General features: G+C 33.9%; 3 protein-coding genes across 8 annotated transcripts in view; 2 read left to right on the top strand and 1 right to left on the bottom strand.

Moving 5' to 3' along the window:
- Positions 1-1,460: 1,460 nt before the first annotated feature.
- On the bottom strand, positions 1,461-2,163 carry LOC148177247 (uncharacterized). Its single transcript, XM_088033285.1, has 2 exons — positions 1,986-2,163; positions 1,461-1,942 (listed from the first exon to the last, which is right to left on the bottom strand). Exons 1-2 carry the CDS (start codon positions 2,161-2,163, stop codon positions 1,461-1,463), a joined length of 660 nt encoding a protein of 219 aa, XP_087889411.1.
- Positions 2,164-2,666: 503 nt separating this feature from the next.
- Rilpl (Rab interacting lysosomal protein like) lies at positions 2,667-7,011 on the top strand. Of its 2 annotated transcripts, none has more exons than XM_088032757.1 (5): positions 2,667-3,082; positions 3,131-3,598; positions 5,860-6,035; positions 6,091-6,186; positions 6,239-7,011. In XM_088032757.1, exons 1-5 carry the CDS (start codon positions 2,768-2,770, stop codon positions 6,348-6,350), a joined length of 1,167 nt encoding a protein of 388 aa, XP_087888883.1. In that variant the 5' UTR covers positions 2,667-2,767; the 3' UTR covers positions 6,351-7,011. The 2 variants fall into 2 exon arrangements, with proteins under 2 accessions (XP_087888883.1, XP_087888884.1); XM_088032758.1 differs by having other exon boundaries at positions 2,668-3,082; positions 3,131-3,577.
- A 644-nt stretch (positions 7,012-7,655) lies between these two features.
- Eph (Eph receptor tyrosine kinase) overlaps positions 7,656-17,759 on the top strand; it is a 29,420-nt gene continuing 19,316 nt past the window's right edge. For 3 of the 5 annotated variants that reach the window (XM_088031699.1, XM_088031697.1, XM_088031701.1), the window contains exons 1-3: positions 7,656-8,032; positions 16,780-16,906; positions 17,417-17,496. In XM_088031699.1, the coding sequence (XP_087887825.1) occupies positions 16,840-16,906; positions 17,417-17,496 (147 nt within the window). In that variant the 5' untranslated portion in view covers positions 7,656-8,032; positions 16,780-16,839. The remainder of the gene's footprint in view (positions 8,033-16,779; positions 16,907-17,416; positions 17,497-17,759) is intronic. The other 2 variants (XM_088031698.1, XM_088031700.1) reach the window with 1 other exon arrangement.

Below are 17,759 nucleotides of genomic sequence, written 5' to 3'. Positions count from 1 at the left end.
TCTTTCTATTCTTAATTTAGATATTTTAGATATTTTATGGTCTCTTTTTAGGTTTTCTTTCAATTTTAATTTTTTCATGTTTTTCTCACTTTCTTCAGAAAATCTCTTACTCATTGTCATTTAAATTTTAGATTTATCTTGGATTTTCTTAGGCTATCATCGGGTTTACCTCAAATTCTCTCGACTGTCATTGGATTTTCTAAATAGTCTATAATTTCTATTTAAAATTTTGTTTAGATTTTTCTTAAACTTCTATTTAAAGAATTTTTGTTTTTATTTTATTGATTCTCTACATATTTTTTAGATTTTTCTTACATTTTCAAAATTCTTTAAGATATTTCTTAGAATCCCAAAGTTTTCGTTAGATTTTCCTTAAATTCCCTCTAAATTCTAAAAGTTTTTAGATCCTCTCTATTTTTATTAGACACTTTAGATATTTTATGGTTTTACTTTAGATTTTCCTGTGTTTTTGTTTTAATTTTATCTTATTTTTCTCAGATTCTTCAGATAAACTCTTGGTTTGTTAAATTTTCTAGATTTTTCTTGGATTTTTACCATACATTTTATATCCACATATATTCGGTTTTTCCTTAGAACTTCTTGAGTTTCTTTAGATTTTTATTTGGATTGCCTAAGTTCTCCTTGAATTCTTCTTAAATTCTCTTTGGTCTCTGTTTTTTCAATTTTCCTTGGATTCTAATTCTCTATTTAGATTTTTCTTAGATTTTATTTACTTACATTTCCCGTTCTACTTAAATTGCCTACATTTTGTTAAAATTTGTTTTTTAATAAGAAAATAAGAAAATTGTTAATTACCACTTGATTTCATTGTTAAGCTGGAGAAGCAACATCCAAAAGGTACTAAAAGAATTAAAGATCTAAAAATACTCTTGAAATAAATTTCACGCCATTACTAAATTGGACTTACAGAAATCACAAGATGGCGATTGATTTTAGGCAACGAAAAAGCCGAAAACCCGAATTTTCTCCGACTCACTATAAAAACCAAAGTATCTACCTACAAAAAATACTAAGAAAAAACAACAACAATAAAAAAATTTTACATCTTTTTTTACGTTTGGCTCTAAACTCAAAAGAGCCAAATCCGAGACAGTTTTCTTTAATTTTTGGTGCTGCAATCAGAAATTGGTACTTTTTAGTATCGTCAGCAAACTTACTCCATCTTTACTCTTCTGGCACACTTCTAGAACCATCAGAAGTCGATAAAAATGTAACAAAATCCAGAAAATGTACACTTGGAAGGCCGTCTCATCATCGTTGCTAAACATGGGGGTAAAAAGACGGTAAGGGCAGATCACCAAGTGGTTGTAACAAGTCAAAATGATCATAAAAACCGAGCCGCCAAAACATTTGTTGATTTCCGCGAGAATGTCACTGGTGATACTGGAACTTCTCATGATTGCTCTAACAGACAGTTCTGAAAAACCTAATTTATCATGTCAAACAAAAGGAAGGAAAAACCAACTTTTTTCGACCAGATTTCTACCTAAAGATTTCTGAAGAGTCATAATTTTTGCGTGTAGCGCTGTGACAACAAACCAAAATTGTACCTCATGGACTAATCCAACAGTATACAAAATGTAGTATCCAGCGTAGTTCTTCAGACCTTCCCATGGGGTGGCGTTCCATATCACCAAATCCAAAGTAAAAACTATAGAAAGAAACACCACCAGAATCCTCCACAAGAAAATTGACTTTGATCGGAGTTCAAGTGTTAAATTTCCCGGTTCTACCAACCCATCAAAACGTTCGAAGTTTTCAAAAATTGCACAAAAGTGCTTGTGCTTTAGAGGTGTTGCTACTATGAAAATAAAGCCAGAAATAATTACGTCTATGAGGCTAAAAAGAAAAATGGCGGAGTCGAGAACACCTTTGGTGTTCAAATTAATGTCTTGGATTATACCCCAAGTGGTACTACCGGCTAAAATTTACTGTTAGGATAAGCCACGGATAACAAGTACTACCTAAGATTGTAACTATGATTGAATTGAAGGCGTAGTGTTTCCAGGACCACTCCATGGTGTAGTTTGTACCATTTTGATGGTACTTTAGTGGGAATAAACCGAAAATTTTCGACGCTCTGAATGTGGGGAAAAACGCATGGAAGTTCTTTTGGGATATTTTTATTTTGCGTTGTGCCATTCTGAACGGTAAATATTAACTAAACTGAAATTAAATGAGTTTGTTTTTATCTTTTAATCAGAGTGTTGTAATTGACAGTTCAATTAGTAATCGTCAATCACATCGGTATCGATTGGATTCATCTAAAAATTATAATTGGATTAAACTATAGTGTGATCCCTTCATTTTGAACGTATGTCGATTTCTTGCTCGAAAACTGTCAATTTCTGTAGTTTTCATACGTCAAGTCTGCTGCGGTGGTGCTAGTTCCGACATGACTTTTCCTCAAAGGCGAAATTTAACGAATCACAATTCCTTTCAATCAATTTATCGCACTGTATAAAAAGTTGACGCTTCATTAAATAATTTGTTTTTTTCCAATTTTGGTAGATTAATTATCTCAACATAAAAACCTAAATCAAAGTCTAAATTTTGATGGTTCTTTTGTGAATTTTTCGAAATTTTATTTCATTTCAAAACAAGTTAGGGGAACCGTTCTCAGGTTGGCACTCCTCGCAAAGTCCCCAACAGTGACAGCTGCGCAGCCCCAAATGTCACCAATGTCAACAACAATTTGTCACCAGAAATGTCAATAGCTTGTGCTGCGTGATAAAACGGTATTTTAATGCCTCAACTTAAATACTCAGTTTTTTCGAAAGAAATGGAGGAAGACAGTGATCTCGGTGGCGACATAACCGTCGTCGACGTGTATGACATCGCCTCAGACATCGGAAAAGAATGTGAAAAAATCATTGATCAGTATGGAGCTGATGCCATGACATCCCTAATGCCGAAAGTAATCAACGCTTTGGAGCTCCTGGAGAATTTGGCCACGAGAAACGAACGAGAGAACACACAGCTCCACGAACTCAGGTCGAAAATCTCCCAATTGGAAAACGACAAGCTCGAAAAAGCTGAGTATAGACAAAAGTTTGAGAGGGTACGTCTCTACTTCTTAAATTCCCGTTTCTCTAGTTTCGATTTTCAGGAATTAGAAGCAATCGAAGAACAATGGCGCTCGGAAACCAAAGAACTAGTATCTGTTGTCACACGTCTCCAGGAAGAAAACAGGAGACTTGCAAAAGACGTCAGTCCTAGTCATGTTCCCTTGTCTCCTACAGGACAAGTCAACAACGGCGACATGTTGCAAAAGCTCAAGGATAGTGTAGAGAAACAAAGAGATGAAATCAGGATCAAGGATAAGTTACTCCAGGAAAAATGCAGTGATATTGAAACTTTGAAATCTCAAGTTGAACGTCTTAATTCAACTAGTCGGGAGCTGCGGCGGAAGCACAAGCTTTTCCAGGGTCAAGTGAGGACGTTGTGTGACGAGAGGGCCGATTTTCTTGTACAGCTGCAGGATCAGCAAAGGGATATCATGGGGTTGAGGCAGAGATTGGGATTAGCGCAGAAGGAGAATGAAGACCTTGTTAAGGTTAGCAGGAGTAAATGTAGAGTGAGTTTTTTGGTTTTTTTTATTGTTTTAAGTAGAGTTGGTTCAGGTTGCAACAAGGTCACAAATTCTAAAATTTTCATCGTGTAACTACAGGTAACTACATTGATTACAAGGACGAAAGCGCAGTCTAACTACATCGATTACAACAACAAAAGCGCAGCCTTCGGCTGAGCTTGTGTTTGAAAGGCAACGTAACTACATCGATTAGAACAAGCGGAGTTCTCTGCTGAGCTTGCATTTGAAATACCATAGCCTAACTACATCGATTACAACAACAAAGCGCAGCCTTCGACAGAGCTTCTCTTCAAGTATCAACTTAACTTCACTTATTACAACGACAAAAGCACAGCCTTCGTCTGAGCTTTAGTTTAAAAGACAACATAACTACATCGATTACAATTATAAGCGCAGCCTTCGGCTGAGCTTTTCTTTTAAAACAACATAACTACATTGATTATAACGACAAAAGCGCAGCCTTCGGTTGAAAGACAACATAACTACATCGATTACAATTACAAACGTACCATCAAACAAGGCGCAAGGCTGCGTTTGTGTTGGAAAGACAACATAACTATGTCGATTACAATTACAAATGTAGCCTTTAACTGAACATGTGTTTGAAAGACAACATAACTACATCGATTACAAGAACAAAACGCAGCCTTCGGTTGAGCTTCTGTTTAAAAACAGCATAACTACATCGATTACAACGACAAAAGCGCAGGCTTCGATTGAAAGACAACGTAACTACATCGATTACAATTATAGTTTCCGCAGCCAAATAGTGATTTTATGACTTAATTGGGGTACTCACTACACAAAAGGTCTAAACCACCGCATTAGCTTATTCTTAAATCTTGTTATTTATGACCGGCCTCGGCAAAATTGACCACCGGGTCGTCACTACTTGAAGGTGGTAGTGAGAAGGGACAATGTTAAGAAAACACGGACACATTTTAAATCATGGTTTATTTGAAGGCAAATTTTCTTCCCTTGTCTCTTCAGTTTCTTCGTCATCATTGTCATCATTATGAAGATTTCTGGAAAACTTTGATTTTTTACCAGGTTGTCTTTAATAGAACTTGGTATTTTTATCCTGTCTAAAATGGTCCATCGCTTTCTAAAAAGCAACCAAGCAGAATATCCACATTGTTTGAAAATTTAAAATGCACGCTGAAAATGTCTTATTTTCCCAAACATCCATTGTTGACGCGCGTTTCGGTAGCAAGACTACACGTTTCCCCAAATCTTTAAACAACCCTGAAACGCCGATGAACCGGTGGTCAATTTTACCGAGGGCGGTCATAAATAACAAGATTTAAGAATAAGCTAATGCGGTGGTTTAGACCTTTTGTGCAGTGAGTACCCCAATTAAGTCATAAAATCACTATTTGGCTGCGGAAACTGTACAAACGTACCATCGAACAAGGCGCAAGGCTGGGTTTGTGTTGGAAAGACAACATAACTATGTCGATTACAATTACAAAAGTAGCCTTTAACTGAACTTGTGTTTAAGAGACAACATAACTACATCGATTACAAGAACAAAACGCAGCCTTCGGTTGAGCTTCTGTTTAAAAACAGCATAACTACATCGATTACAACGACAAAAGCGCAGGCTTCGTTTGAAAGACAACATAACTACGTCGATTACAATTACAAACGTAGCCTTTAACTGAACGTGTGTTTGAGAGACAACATAACTACATCGATTACAAGAACAAAACGCAGCCTTTGGTTGAGCTTCTGTTTTAAAACAACATAACTGCATTGATTATAACGACAAAAGCGCAGCCTTCGGCTGAGCTTGTGTTTGAAAGACAACGTAAATACATCGATTACAACGACAAGCGCAACCTTCGGCTGAGCTTACATCTAAAAACGTAACCTAACTACATCGATTACAAGAACAAAAGCGCAGCATTCAGCTAAGATTGTGTTTAGAAAACATTATAACTACATCGATTACAACTACGAAAGCTCAGCTGAAGGCAGATGGTTGATGCTGGAGGGACAATAATACCAACTTTATCATCTTAAAAATACATAAGTTTACTCGGTTTATACGCACAATGTTAATACATCAAGATTCCAACATCGGCAACCTGTACCAACTGGATCATAGCTCCTTTACTTTAAGTTGGTAGCACTGTTGTCTTAACAGAACTGTCAGTCGTCACAAGTCGACACTAAAACATCAGTCAGTGCTACCAACTTGACATTTCCTCGATTTCCAGTAGTCTACAGGTGATCTTTTCCAGTGCGACCTTCCTTTACCGAGCAACAAGGCCGTCTTCGATCTGGACGACCCCAACAGACCTCGTTTCACAACTCAGGAACTCAAAGACATTCTTCATGAGCGAAACGAGCTTAAAGCCCGCGTCAGCGATCTGGAGGACGAACTAGAAACATACAGACCAAAAAACAAGTCCGAAACGTAAGTATTCGTAGATAGGCAGCCAACAATACAATACAGAATTTTTAATTTTCAGCCCTGTGGAGGAGGACGCCCCCGTCCAAGGACCACTACCATACGAACCCGACGACGCCCCCTGGAAAAAGTGCTCAGAATCCGGGATACGGAAATTGTAAGTCTCGTTGTGTATATACACCAGTGGTACCAAACTAATTTCGTTTCAGTTTTCGCAAGATCTTTTCCGAAAGCGGTAGCGGGAGCAGTTTTCCTCGGCGTAGCTTATCAACCCTCTCGAAAATGGCTCTTTCAGCTACTAACGAACAGGTTCCAGTTTAACGAAAGTTTGACGTTTCCGCTCCCGAAATTTGAGATCGATTTTTCTGGTAACTTGCATCATTCATTGTGATAGTTTTAGAGCTATAGATTTTAAAAGGTTTACGAAGATCGAATAGGAATTTAAAAATGTTGATTTGAAATTATATGGGCCATATTTTTGTGATTTTGGTTTTTTGTCGAAAAATATCCATTGGAGGTGCACACATGACTTTCCATTATGTTACTGACTGATGTATTTTAGTGCTAACTTTCTTAGACTTAAGTCATATGCTTCCATTTTGAATTAGTACAGTTTTTTTTATCATTTTTTATTATACTTATGGTAGATTACTAGACAAGGACCAAGTATGTAACCATATCTACGCATAATCGAATGGTTATGAGCGGAGTGCTAGACTTCATAGTTTTGTCTGTTTATTCTTAAGATTATCTAGTTTTGTTCCAAGGTTTTTGACTATAAGGAGCCACTGAACGAACACATACGTATACTCAAAAACCGGTGTCATGTAGATTCGTTTTATCATTTTATAGATCTGTTTATGTATCTTAATGTTAGATTATTTTTCTCAGTTTCTTATATGTATTTTGGAATGCACAGTATTGATTTTTAGAGACACTCTAGTCTACCGTGTAGAGGTGCCAAATATATTTATAAAATGAACTGTTGGTATTACTGTCTCACCCAAAGATACTACAGTTGGTAGCACTGCTTTATGTTCGACATTTCAACAGTGCTTTACTTCAACTGCTGGAAAAGGGCTTTGGATTCCGAAATCAGTTGGTAATCCTGTTTTGACAATCTTACATGATATTTATGAACGTGACAGATCTAAATATTTCAAATATTGCAACCTTTATAAGTAGAGAAACCAAAGTCCCTAGAAAGAAAACTAATAAGAGATTTCCAAAGATTGATAACGTAAGAAGAGAACCTGAGCAACAATAAATAACAAAGCAATGCTACCAACCAATTTTAAAATTGAAAACTTATTTTGACATTTTATTTGATTTCATTTATTTCATTTTAATTTATTTAATTCAATTTAATTTAATTTAGCTGGTCCAGTTGGTATCATTGTAAAATTTTTAATTTGCAATTAACACCATTGGCGTAACGGTACTGGCGACATCACACCAGAATCCAGCCATGCACTTCTCCGCCACTGTTTTTTGACAACTTTTTCAGTGGTGCCAAATTAAAAAAATCGCGTTTCCGAAAAGCGAAATCCGAATTTCGCCCGTCTTCCAGCGCGCATTCTCCTTTCGTCCTCGTGATCGATACACAATGGCATAGTTCAAACAGGCGAGCGCCACTATCCATTTTCCCTGTGTGAATCAGGCTCCGTAAAGATTATTGTCGAGTTCAGTGAGCTCTGCGATGCTGTATCAAAGTGGCCTCTTCTTCACTGTCGGAATGTCGTGAAATCATCAAAGAAAATCGCTCAAAAACCACGAAAATCCGTCGTTTTCCCGAATTTATATACAGTGTGGTCGCTTCTACCCCGAGAACTGTCGTTTTTCATACATAATCTCCGTGTGTGATAGTACAGTGTGGTGATTTCGGGGAAATCGAGTGTGCTGTGGGTTTGTGTAACAAATCGCGAAACGACAATTTTTGTCGATTGTTTGTTGTTTTATTTACGACAGGATCTGTTGAAAATGTGAGATTACTATAAGCGCAGGTAACTTGATTTTTTTCCTATTTATGCTAATTTCGCCCTTTTCTGGTAATTAATTACAAATTACATTTCTGTTGGTGCTATTTATTTTCTCATTGTTCATTTTGTTGGAATCTCGCTTTTAACACCGTGGATTACGAACTATTGCATTCTGATTACATTATTTAACCTGTTTCAAAATGGCCGACATCTGTGGCATTTTATACCTAGGTATGTACAAAAAAAGTTAAGGTGTGCTGCTTGAATACCAGAGCATTTATGTTATATACACAGTGATCAAAACATAACAATGACAACAAATTCATTTTCTTTCGTTATCTTTTTTTGTGTACTTTATTTAAAGTATATATCAGAATGGGCGTAACACGATCGTCTTTTCTGAGTATGTTTATGTTTGTTAAAGGTAAATATTTAATATTATCCAATCAAATCAACGGACAATAAAAAGTTCTAAATCAAACTTTTTCTCAAACATTTAAAGCCGTTATTACATATTTAAACCATGAATATTCAATAAATAGTTATGCAAATTATGTAAATGTCGAGACGACAAAACTGTGAATGCTTGCTAATTTCTAAAATTGCAATTAAAACGGCGGTTTTCGAAATTTGCATGCTTTAGTTTTGCTCGATTGAGATCTTTCCGGGATTTTTTGTGTAAAAACGGCTTTGGATTGTGAAATCGGTTGGTAATTCTGCCTTTGACAAAGCCTTTGACAGGTTGAGGTTAATCGTTAATTAATATGCAGATATGTCATTGTCGACATAATCCTCTCTTGAAATGTCATCTTGATACCAACCCATTTCAAACCTCAACAGAAAACTTTTAAAACGTCTCAGAACGGCTGAGATAGAAAGAATAATCTTGTAATTTAAAACGTCGCCGATTAAAATTTTGCCGAGTTGTTAAAACGAGCGTTAATATTATAGGAAATGTGTGGGTTGGCATGTCTGAGCAGTTGGCTTTTGTTTGTGAAAATTTGTAAATTCGGTTATATTTCAGTGCAGATAATCTGTCAAATATTGCAAAATCTGATTCAATCAGTTGCAAACCGAAACCTTAAAGCCTTTGAAATTTTACAAGCTGCAAACTAAAACCTGAAATGTTCAGTTAACTGAGGCAAATAAGGTTAATAAAAATACTGAAGCCTTAAAACCTTAAAACATCTGAAATTTTGCAAAATTTGCAACTTAAAACCTACTCAAAGAAAGAAAGTAGTTCATTTGATACAAAAATTTGTAAACTTGTTAATATTCCATAATCTGATGCTAAAAATCTGTCAAATAATGCAAAACTCTAGGTAAGAAAAACCAGATCAAATCAGTTGCAAATCAAAACCTTAAACATCGGAAATTTTGCAAGCAGGAACCTAAAACCTGAAATCTTCATTTGGATGAGGTTAATAAAGTCAGTGAAAAGATCTGAAGGTATAAAAATTGTTAGAATTTGTAAACTAAAATCCTAAAACCTGTTTAAATATCTGAAATTTTGCAAAATTTGCAGCCTAAAAACTGCCAAGATACTCAAAGAGAGTATAAATAATACGAGCATTTATAAATTCGACAACATTCTAGTTCAAGTAATTAAACGCTAACAAATCAGTTTGATGATACAAAACTTGAGGTAAGAAAACCCTAATTAAATTTATAGCAAACCGAAACCTTAAGAATCTGAAATTTTGCAATGAGCAGTCTAAAACCCGAAATCTTCAGATAAATCACGTCTCTGCTCATGTAAATACAGTCACTGAAAGATCTGAAGCCTTGAAAATAAATAAAAAGTCATTAAACATCTGAAATTGTGCAAAATTTGCAATCTAAAATCTACAAAGTTAATCACAGAAATTGGAATTTGGAGAAGACAATGAACAAGTCAAAAATTCATTCTTCTAAGATCGAAACTATAGAAATTACAGGTTTGAATAGAAAATGTGAGAAAGTTGTTGCTCTAATTTTTTTGGATTTCGAACACTCTAAGAATAAATCGAAAATAGCAATTTTCCTAAATTCAATGTTCTAACGTCAAAACTGTCAAACTTACAAGCTTGAATAGAGAATGTGAGAAATTTTTCATGCACTTTAAAAATGAAAACTTAAAAAATAAAAATTTCTAAAAATGATGTCTGTTCCTCTACTTCTTTGAGATTTTGAACATTCAAAGAACATGTCGAAAACAAGCATCTCTTCAATTTTCAATGTTTTAATGTCAAAACTGTCAAAATTACAGGCTTGAATAAAAAATCTGAGAAAATTTTGAATTACTTACCTTAAAAATGAAAATTTCTAAAATTGATGTCTGTTACTCTAAATTTTTAGGATTTGGAATACTCAAAGAACAAGTCGAAAATATCAATCTTTTAAAATTTCACTGTTCTAACGTCAAAACCGTCAAAATTACAGGCTTGAATATAAAGTGTGAGAAATTTTTCATGCACCTTAAAAATGAAAATTCCTAAAAATTATATCTGTTCCTCTAATTCTGTAAGATTTAGAACACTCAAAGAACAAGTCGAAAATAGCTATCTTCCCAAATTTCAATGTTTTAATGTCAAAACTGCCAAAATTACATATTTGAATAGAAAATATAAGAAATTTGTTCATGTACCTTTGAATGAAAATTTCTAAAAATTATGGCTGTTGCTCTAAATTTTTGGGATTTGGAACACTTAAAGGACAAGTCGAAAATAGCAATCTTCCCAAATTTCAATATTCTAATGTCAAAACTGTCAAAATTACAGATTTGGACAAAAAATGTAATAAAATTTTCTTGCACATTCGAAGAAAAATTTCTAAAATTTATGACTGTTGCTCTAAATTTTGGGGATTTGGAACACTTAAAGGACAAGTCGAAAATAGCAATCTTCCCAAATTTCAATATTCTAACGTCAAAACTGTCAAAATTACAGGTTTGAATAGAAAATGTGAGAAATTTGTTCATGTACCTTTGAATGAAAATTTCTAAAAATTATGGCTGTTGCTCTAAATTTTTGGGATTTGGAACACTTAAAGGACAAGGCGACAATAGCAATCTTCCCAAATTTCAGTATTCTAATGTCAAAACTGTCAAAATTACAGATTTGGACAAAAAATGTAAGAAAATTTTCTTGTACATTTGAAGAAAAATTTCTAAAATTTATGGCTGTTGCTCTAAATTTTGGGGATTTGGAACACTTAAAGGACAAGTCGAAAATAGCAATCTTCCCAAATTTCAATATTCTAATGTCAAAACTGTCAAAATTACAGGTTTGGACAGAAAATGTGAGAAAATTTTCTTGCACATTTGAATGAAAATTTCTAAAAATGATGGCTGTTGCTCTAATGTTTTGAGATGTAGAACACTTAAAGAATACGTCGAAAACAACAATTTACCAAAATTTCAATATTCTAACGTCAAAACTGCCAAAATTACAGGTTTGAATAGAAAATATAAGAAATATGTTCATGCACCTTTGAATAAAAGTTTCTAAAATTTATAGCTGTTGCTCTACAGTTTTGGGATTTGGAACACTTAAAGGACAAGTCTAAAATAGCAATCTTCCCAAATTTCAATGTTCTAACGTCAGAACTGTCAAAATTACAGGTTTGAATAGAAAATGTGAGAAATTTTTCATGCAGCTTTGAATGAAAATTGGAATCTGTAGCGGTTAACACAAAATGTTGGAAATTTTTGCCTTGAAGCATTAAAATAGTTAAAATTTGCAATCCAAAACTTTCAACATCTGAAATTTTGCAAAGCTTGCAACCTAAAATCTGCAAAAATACATGCAAAAATCTGTCAAATAATGCAAAACCTGAGGCAAGAAAATCCTGATCCAATAAGTTGCAAACCGAAACCTAAAACCTGAAATTTTCAATTATATCAGATCGGAAAAGCATATAAAAGATTCGAAAAGTTACTCGAAAAAACCTAAAGCTAGCCTGAACATTTAAATAAATTGAACCCATGAAGGTGCGATCTTTGCACTTCTGCCCTCATAAAACCTTTTTAAATTCCCGCAGGTAATCGAAAAAGCAAGATCCCATTTAAGAGCAATATTTTTCGATCTCGAGATTAACAACCTCTTAAACGACCACTTCTAATGAACCATTCAATTCTAAAGTGCGAATTTACGTTCTTGTGCAATCTAATCGCACTATTACCACCTTAAAAGTACAGTTCTACCAGTTGCCAAACCAAAAACTCAACTGCTTCATCACCGAGCAGAAAAACAAAGACGTTTCCTGGACAAAAACTTATTGAACCACGTCGTCATAAGCCAAGTAACGGTGCACTAGAAATTATTGTAACAGAAACACTAAACAATTCCTGCGACAGCTTCCAAATTGCGGATCGTGCTGAAAAACTAGGCCAAATCACTGCGCAATGAAAGAATAAGATGTGTAAATTACACACAGGTGTGTGCACCTTTTGTTCATCCAACTAGATATTTTCCTAAAAGGATTCCTTCTTAAAAGTCGGAGGTCGAGTTAATTATGTAAGATACGAGGGAAGTGATGGAATTCCAGAGACTCCGAACACGGAAATGCATAAAGTTTTGGGACTTCCGGTGTTTAGAACATACGCTCATTGTGTGTAATTAACTAAAAAGGGTATAAATTCGTGTTTACATTAACAAGACTTTACCATAACTCGTTTATTAGACATTAAAGACGTTTAGAAGATAAATATTAGGAACCGGTGGAATGTCATATGAGCCAGATGGCTCCTGCCTTCAACTCGAATTTGCTTGAAAATTCTTATCGCGAAGCGCCACAATACTTCATTGTTTTACATCATGTTTACACAAACAATTCGACCACAAAACAACAAATAATTAACAACACAAACATGTTTTTTATAAATACGAGGGGTGGGAACCGTACGCAAACGTGACAAAATCTCGAATTCTTCGCTTTCCGCAAACATGCTACGCTTTGCAGTTATTTTTCGGGTCATGACTCATGTCGCTCCTCTGCATTGAATACAAAGAATGTGTCCCATGAATGGTCCCATTTTTCCCTATTCTTGTTGGAAGGAAAAGTTAGCACAGTTGGGCGCCACAATGGGCCCTATCGACGATTTATGGGGGCATTTAGGTGGTGATTAGGTAGTCGGAATTTCAGGGGGGTTATAAAGTAATTGACCCTTTTTGGGTTACTGTTTCCAAGTAGGTTCGAAAGTTTCGTTTCTTTTCAACGGGTTTAATGGGACGTGTTTGAAGGAGCATCATTAGCTGAAGATTACGCTTCATTGCTTGTGATTAAAATTTGCGGGTTTTAATGGGACTTTACAGTTACAGTTTTTGTCTTTTTGTGCACACACGGTATAGGAAACGGCTAGAACGTAGGTTACATGAAAGCTTGTGAATTGGTAAAAATTTACTTTCTTGGGTTGATTTTTTATCCTTTGCTTTCAGTTGTAACTTTCTAAGTTTACATTCTCTAAATTCTGCTGTTTTTAGGCTTTGTTTTACCCTTTTTCTTAATTAATTCTTAATTAAATAATAATAATTAGTCTGTTTTGTAATCGAAATTTCTAAATTCTCTGTTCGAGTGTTTTCCGTTTGGGTGTCAAAATAATGTTTCGTACAACATTTTCAAATATTTTCTACGTTTTTTCCAAAAATAATTGTTTTTATGTCAAAACTATCGAAATTACTGGCTTAGCTAAAAAATGTTGGAATTTTTTAGCTCGTTTGGAAAATGAAAATTTCTAAAAATTATATCTGTTGCTCTAAGTTTTTGGACCTTGGAGCAGACAATAAACAAGTCAAAAGTAGTAACCTGCCGAAAATGTAATCTTCCAGTATCAGAATTATGGAAATTCGAAAATGGAGAACAATTTTCCTTAAATATGAAAATTTCTAAAAATAGTGTCCTTTTCTCAAAATCTTTGAGATTTGGAACAGTCAACCAATAAGTCAAAAATAATTATTCCCCCAAATTTTATTGTTCTAGCGACAAAACTGTCAAAATTACAAGCTTAGACAAAAAATGTTGGATTTTTTAACTCTGAAAAATGAAGATTTCTAAAAATTGTTTCTATTGCTCTAACTTTTTGGAATTTAGACATGACAATGAACAAGTCAAAAATAGTAATTCCCCAAAATGCATGTTTCTAGTATCAAAAGTATCGAATTTACAGGTTTGAATAGAAAATGTTAGAAATTTTTCTTGCACCTTCAAAATAAAAATTTCTAAAAATTATATATATGTCTGTTTCTATATTTTTTTGGAATTTAGAACAGATAATAAAATTGTCTCCAAATTTTATTGTTTTAGCATGAAAACTAAGGAAATTACAGATTTTACTAGAAAATGTTGTAAATTTTTATCTCGTCTCTCAAATAAAAATTACCAAAAAATATGTCTGTTGTTCTAAATTTTTGGAAATTAATGCACTCAAAAAACATGTCGAAAATACCAATCTCCTCAAATTTCAAGATTCTAACGTGAAAACTGTCAAAATTACTGGCTGGAATAGAAAATATGAGAAAATTTTCGAGGACCTTTAAATAAAAATTTCTAAAAATTATGTCTCTTGTTCTAATTCTGTGAGATTTGGAACACTCAAAGAACAAGCCAAAGACAGCAATCTCCTCAAATTTCAATATTGTCATAATTGCAGGCTTGAATAAAAAATGTTAGAAATTTTTCATGCACCTTTAGATGAAAATTTCTAAAACAGTCTGTTGCTCTAAATTTTTGGAATTTGAAACAGGTAATGATGAAGTCAAAAATAGTAATCTAATATAAAATTTCACTGTTTTGACGTCAAAACTAAGAAAATTAAAGACTTTACTAGAAAATGATGGAAATTTTTATCTCGTCTAAAAAATTAAAATTTATAAAAATTATGTCTGCTGCTCTAAATTTTTGGGATTTAGAACACTTTAAGAGCAGGTCGAAAATAACAATCTTCCCAAATTTTAATGTTCTTATAACGTGAGATCTGTCAAAATTACAGCCCTAAATAGAAAATGTGAGAAATTTTATTGTTTTATCATCAAAACTAAGGAAATCACAGAGTTTACCAGAAAATTCAGAAAATTTTTACCTCCTCTTAGAAATAACAATTTCTAAAATGTCTGCTGCTCTATTTTTTTTGGAGTTTGGAACATTCAAAGAACAAGTTGATTAGTAATCTCCCCAAATTTCACTGTTCTAACGTCAAAACTGTCAAAATTACAGGCTTGAATAAAAATGTTGCAAATTTTTAGCTCAATAAAAAATTCGAAAAATTGAGTCTGTTGCTCTAATTTTTTTGAATTTAGAACAGACATTGGACAAGTCAAAATAGTAGTCTTCCAAAATTTCATTTTTCCCGAATAAAAACTAGAGTTTTTTAGCTTGTCTTGGAAATTTCCAAAAAATGTGTCTATTGCTCAAATTTTTTGGGATTTGAAACAGACGATGGACAAGTCAAAAATAGTGCTCTCCCAAAATGTCATTGTTCTCGGAATAAAACTGTCAAAATTACAGGCTTGAATAAAAATTTTCGAGTTTTGTAGCTTGTCTTGAAAATGAATATTCCTAAAAATTGTGTCTGCTGCTCTAAATTTTTGAGATTTGTTACAATCAATAGACAGGTCAAAAATAGTAGTCTCCCTAAATTTCATTGTTCTCGGATTTAAACTGTCAAAATTACTTGAAAATGCAAGATATTTTTACCTCGTCCAGAAAATGAAAATTTCTAAAAATTATTTCTATTGCTCTAATTTTTTGGAATGAAGAAGTCAAACTAAGTAACGTCTCTAAACTTCATTGTTTTAGGACTAAAATTAAGGAAATTACAGATTTTTCTAGAAAAATTTGGAAAATTTTACGTCGTCTTAAAAACGAAAATTTCTAAAAATTATGTTTGTTGCTCAAATTTTTTGGGATTTGAAACACTTAAAGAACAGGTTGAAAACGGCAATCTCCCCAAGTTTTAATGTTCTAATGTGAAACTGTAAAAATTACAAGCTTGATTAGAAAATTTTCAATCGTCTTAAAATGGAAATTTTTAAAAGTATGTCTATTGCTCTAAATTTTTGAAATTTTTGAAATTTGGAACGGTTAATAAAACAGTTACAAACAGTATTGTCCGCAAATTTCATTGTTTTAGCATCAAAAGTATCGAAATTACAGACTGAAACAGACAATATTTGAAATTTTTAGTTTATCTAAAAAATTTCAAATAATCGTGTCCGCCATATTGCATCCGCCATTAGAATAAAACAAACAGTCATCGAATAAATCACTGTTACCTAATTGCAATTAATCTAATAGATCCAACACAGTTCAAGTAATTTAAATTGAAGTATTTATCTACCTCGTGTGAAGCTTTTAATTTGATTACTTCTAATAAATGATACGACAAACACACTTGGGACATCAATTTAACCCAACATTAAATTAGTACTTGTGTTTATGACCATAAATCATTTAATAATTCTTCAGAGAATTCCGAACTCATGTAAGTCAAATTTTCAAATTACGTTCGTTTCGTTCCACTTCTGAATTTTGAAATCGAGATGTGAGCTCGTACTTATTTATATAGCATAAGTGTAATTTATTATTTTAGTCAAGTGAGTTCAAAGAGAGTAAAAATATCTCAGTTAAAGTGTGACTCTTGTGATAGTAAATAAATCGATTTGGAAGTATTTTTAGCAACACAAACGGAGCGTGGAGTGTCATAATCATAATCATAACCTAACTTTGTAATGTCGCAGTGGTGCCACCATAACTTCGAAAGCCGGCGCCTCTACTAATTCAAATTTTTGTTGCAGAATGAAATAGCATCAACTAGGAACGTCCGCCGCTCGGGCAGGACATAAGTAGAAAGAAAAATGGACCTAACGATATATCTATGGTCTCTCTTTATGATGTTATGCCAAGAAATAAACGCCGAACAAGGTAAGATGATTTCATTAATTTTTTAACAAGCTTATAGTTTCTATTTTCGTCATGAAAAAAACTTTAATTTTTATGATTAAAATCAAATTAAAATCTCATCATCGTTTCGTGTGGTAGAAAAAGTCTACAACAATAAACCAGAATTTGAAACGTGTCGAGATGTGCACTGGTAGACTTGTCGCATATCGATTTTCTTATGCCCTGGGGACCAGTACGGGACCGCGCAGTGCTCTTCCTCTAAACTCAGTTTCGGGTATCCTTTGAAGTTGAAATACCTCCAGACTTTGCCACTTAGTCCTCACATTGATGCTTCAACTACCTGCTCTTAAGGTCGGATTTTGATGATGATGAAACTCCTTTCTCTCTTCAGTGGCTGCACCGTATTCACTTTTCTTTATATGCTGGAGAGCGGTTCATAAGCACGTTCTAGATATTTTAAACATACTGTAGAAGATAGACAATGACTTTTGGGAATTGGCGCAGACTGTATGACAACTCTTTCTTTTCTAGTTGTTCTTCTGGATACGACGGGAGAGCCGACTTTAGATTGGACGAGATATCCTTATGGACCTCAAGCTAACACGCCGGGGGTGAGTAATCGTGGAATTTTTTCGTTGATTCATGGATGCGTGCAACGGGAAACTTTTAAGTTAAGCTTAATTAGTGCTAAGGCGGATTTGCTTTGTCACCCCGGGATTAGCACTTCAGCTGGGGGGAGTTGTACTTGTACAGTTGGCGACGGTGAAGAGAAAGCTTCATGCTAAATGGTGGAAGTAAACGGGTTCTAATTGCGTGCGGAATGACTCTGAAAAATGTGGAATTCTCTAAATTGAGTTGAATTGCAAGTTTTTAG

This window comes from Gnatocerus cornutus, chromosome 3 (assembly GCF_029298725.1).
Source record: "Gnatocerus cornutus isolate USDA-ARS CGAHR chromosome 3, icGnaCorn1.1, whole genome shotgun sequence".
Classification (NCBI taxonomy): Eukaryota; Metazoa; Arthropoda; class Insecta; order Coleoptera; family Tenebrionidae; genus Gnatocerus; species Gnatocerus cornutus.
This window is presented reverse-complemented; position numbering and strand designations above follow the sequence as displayed.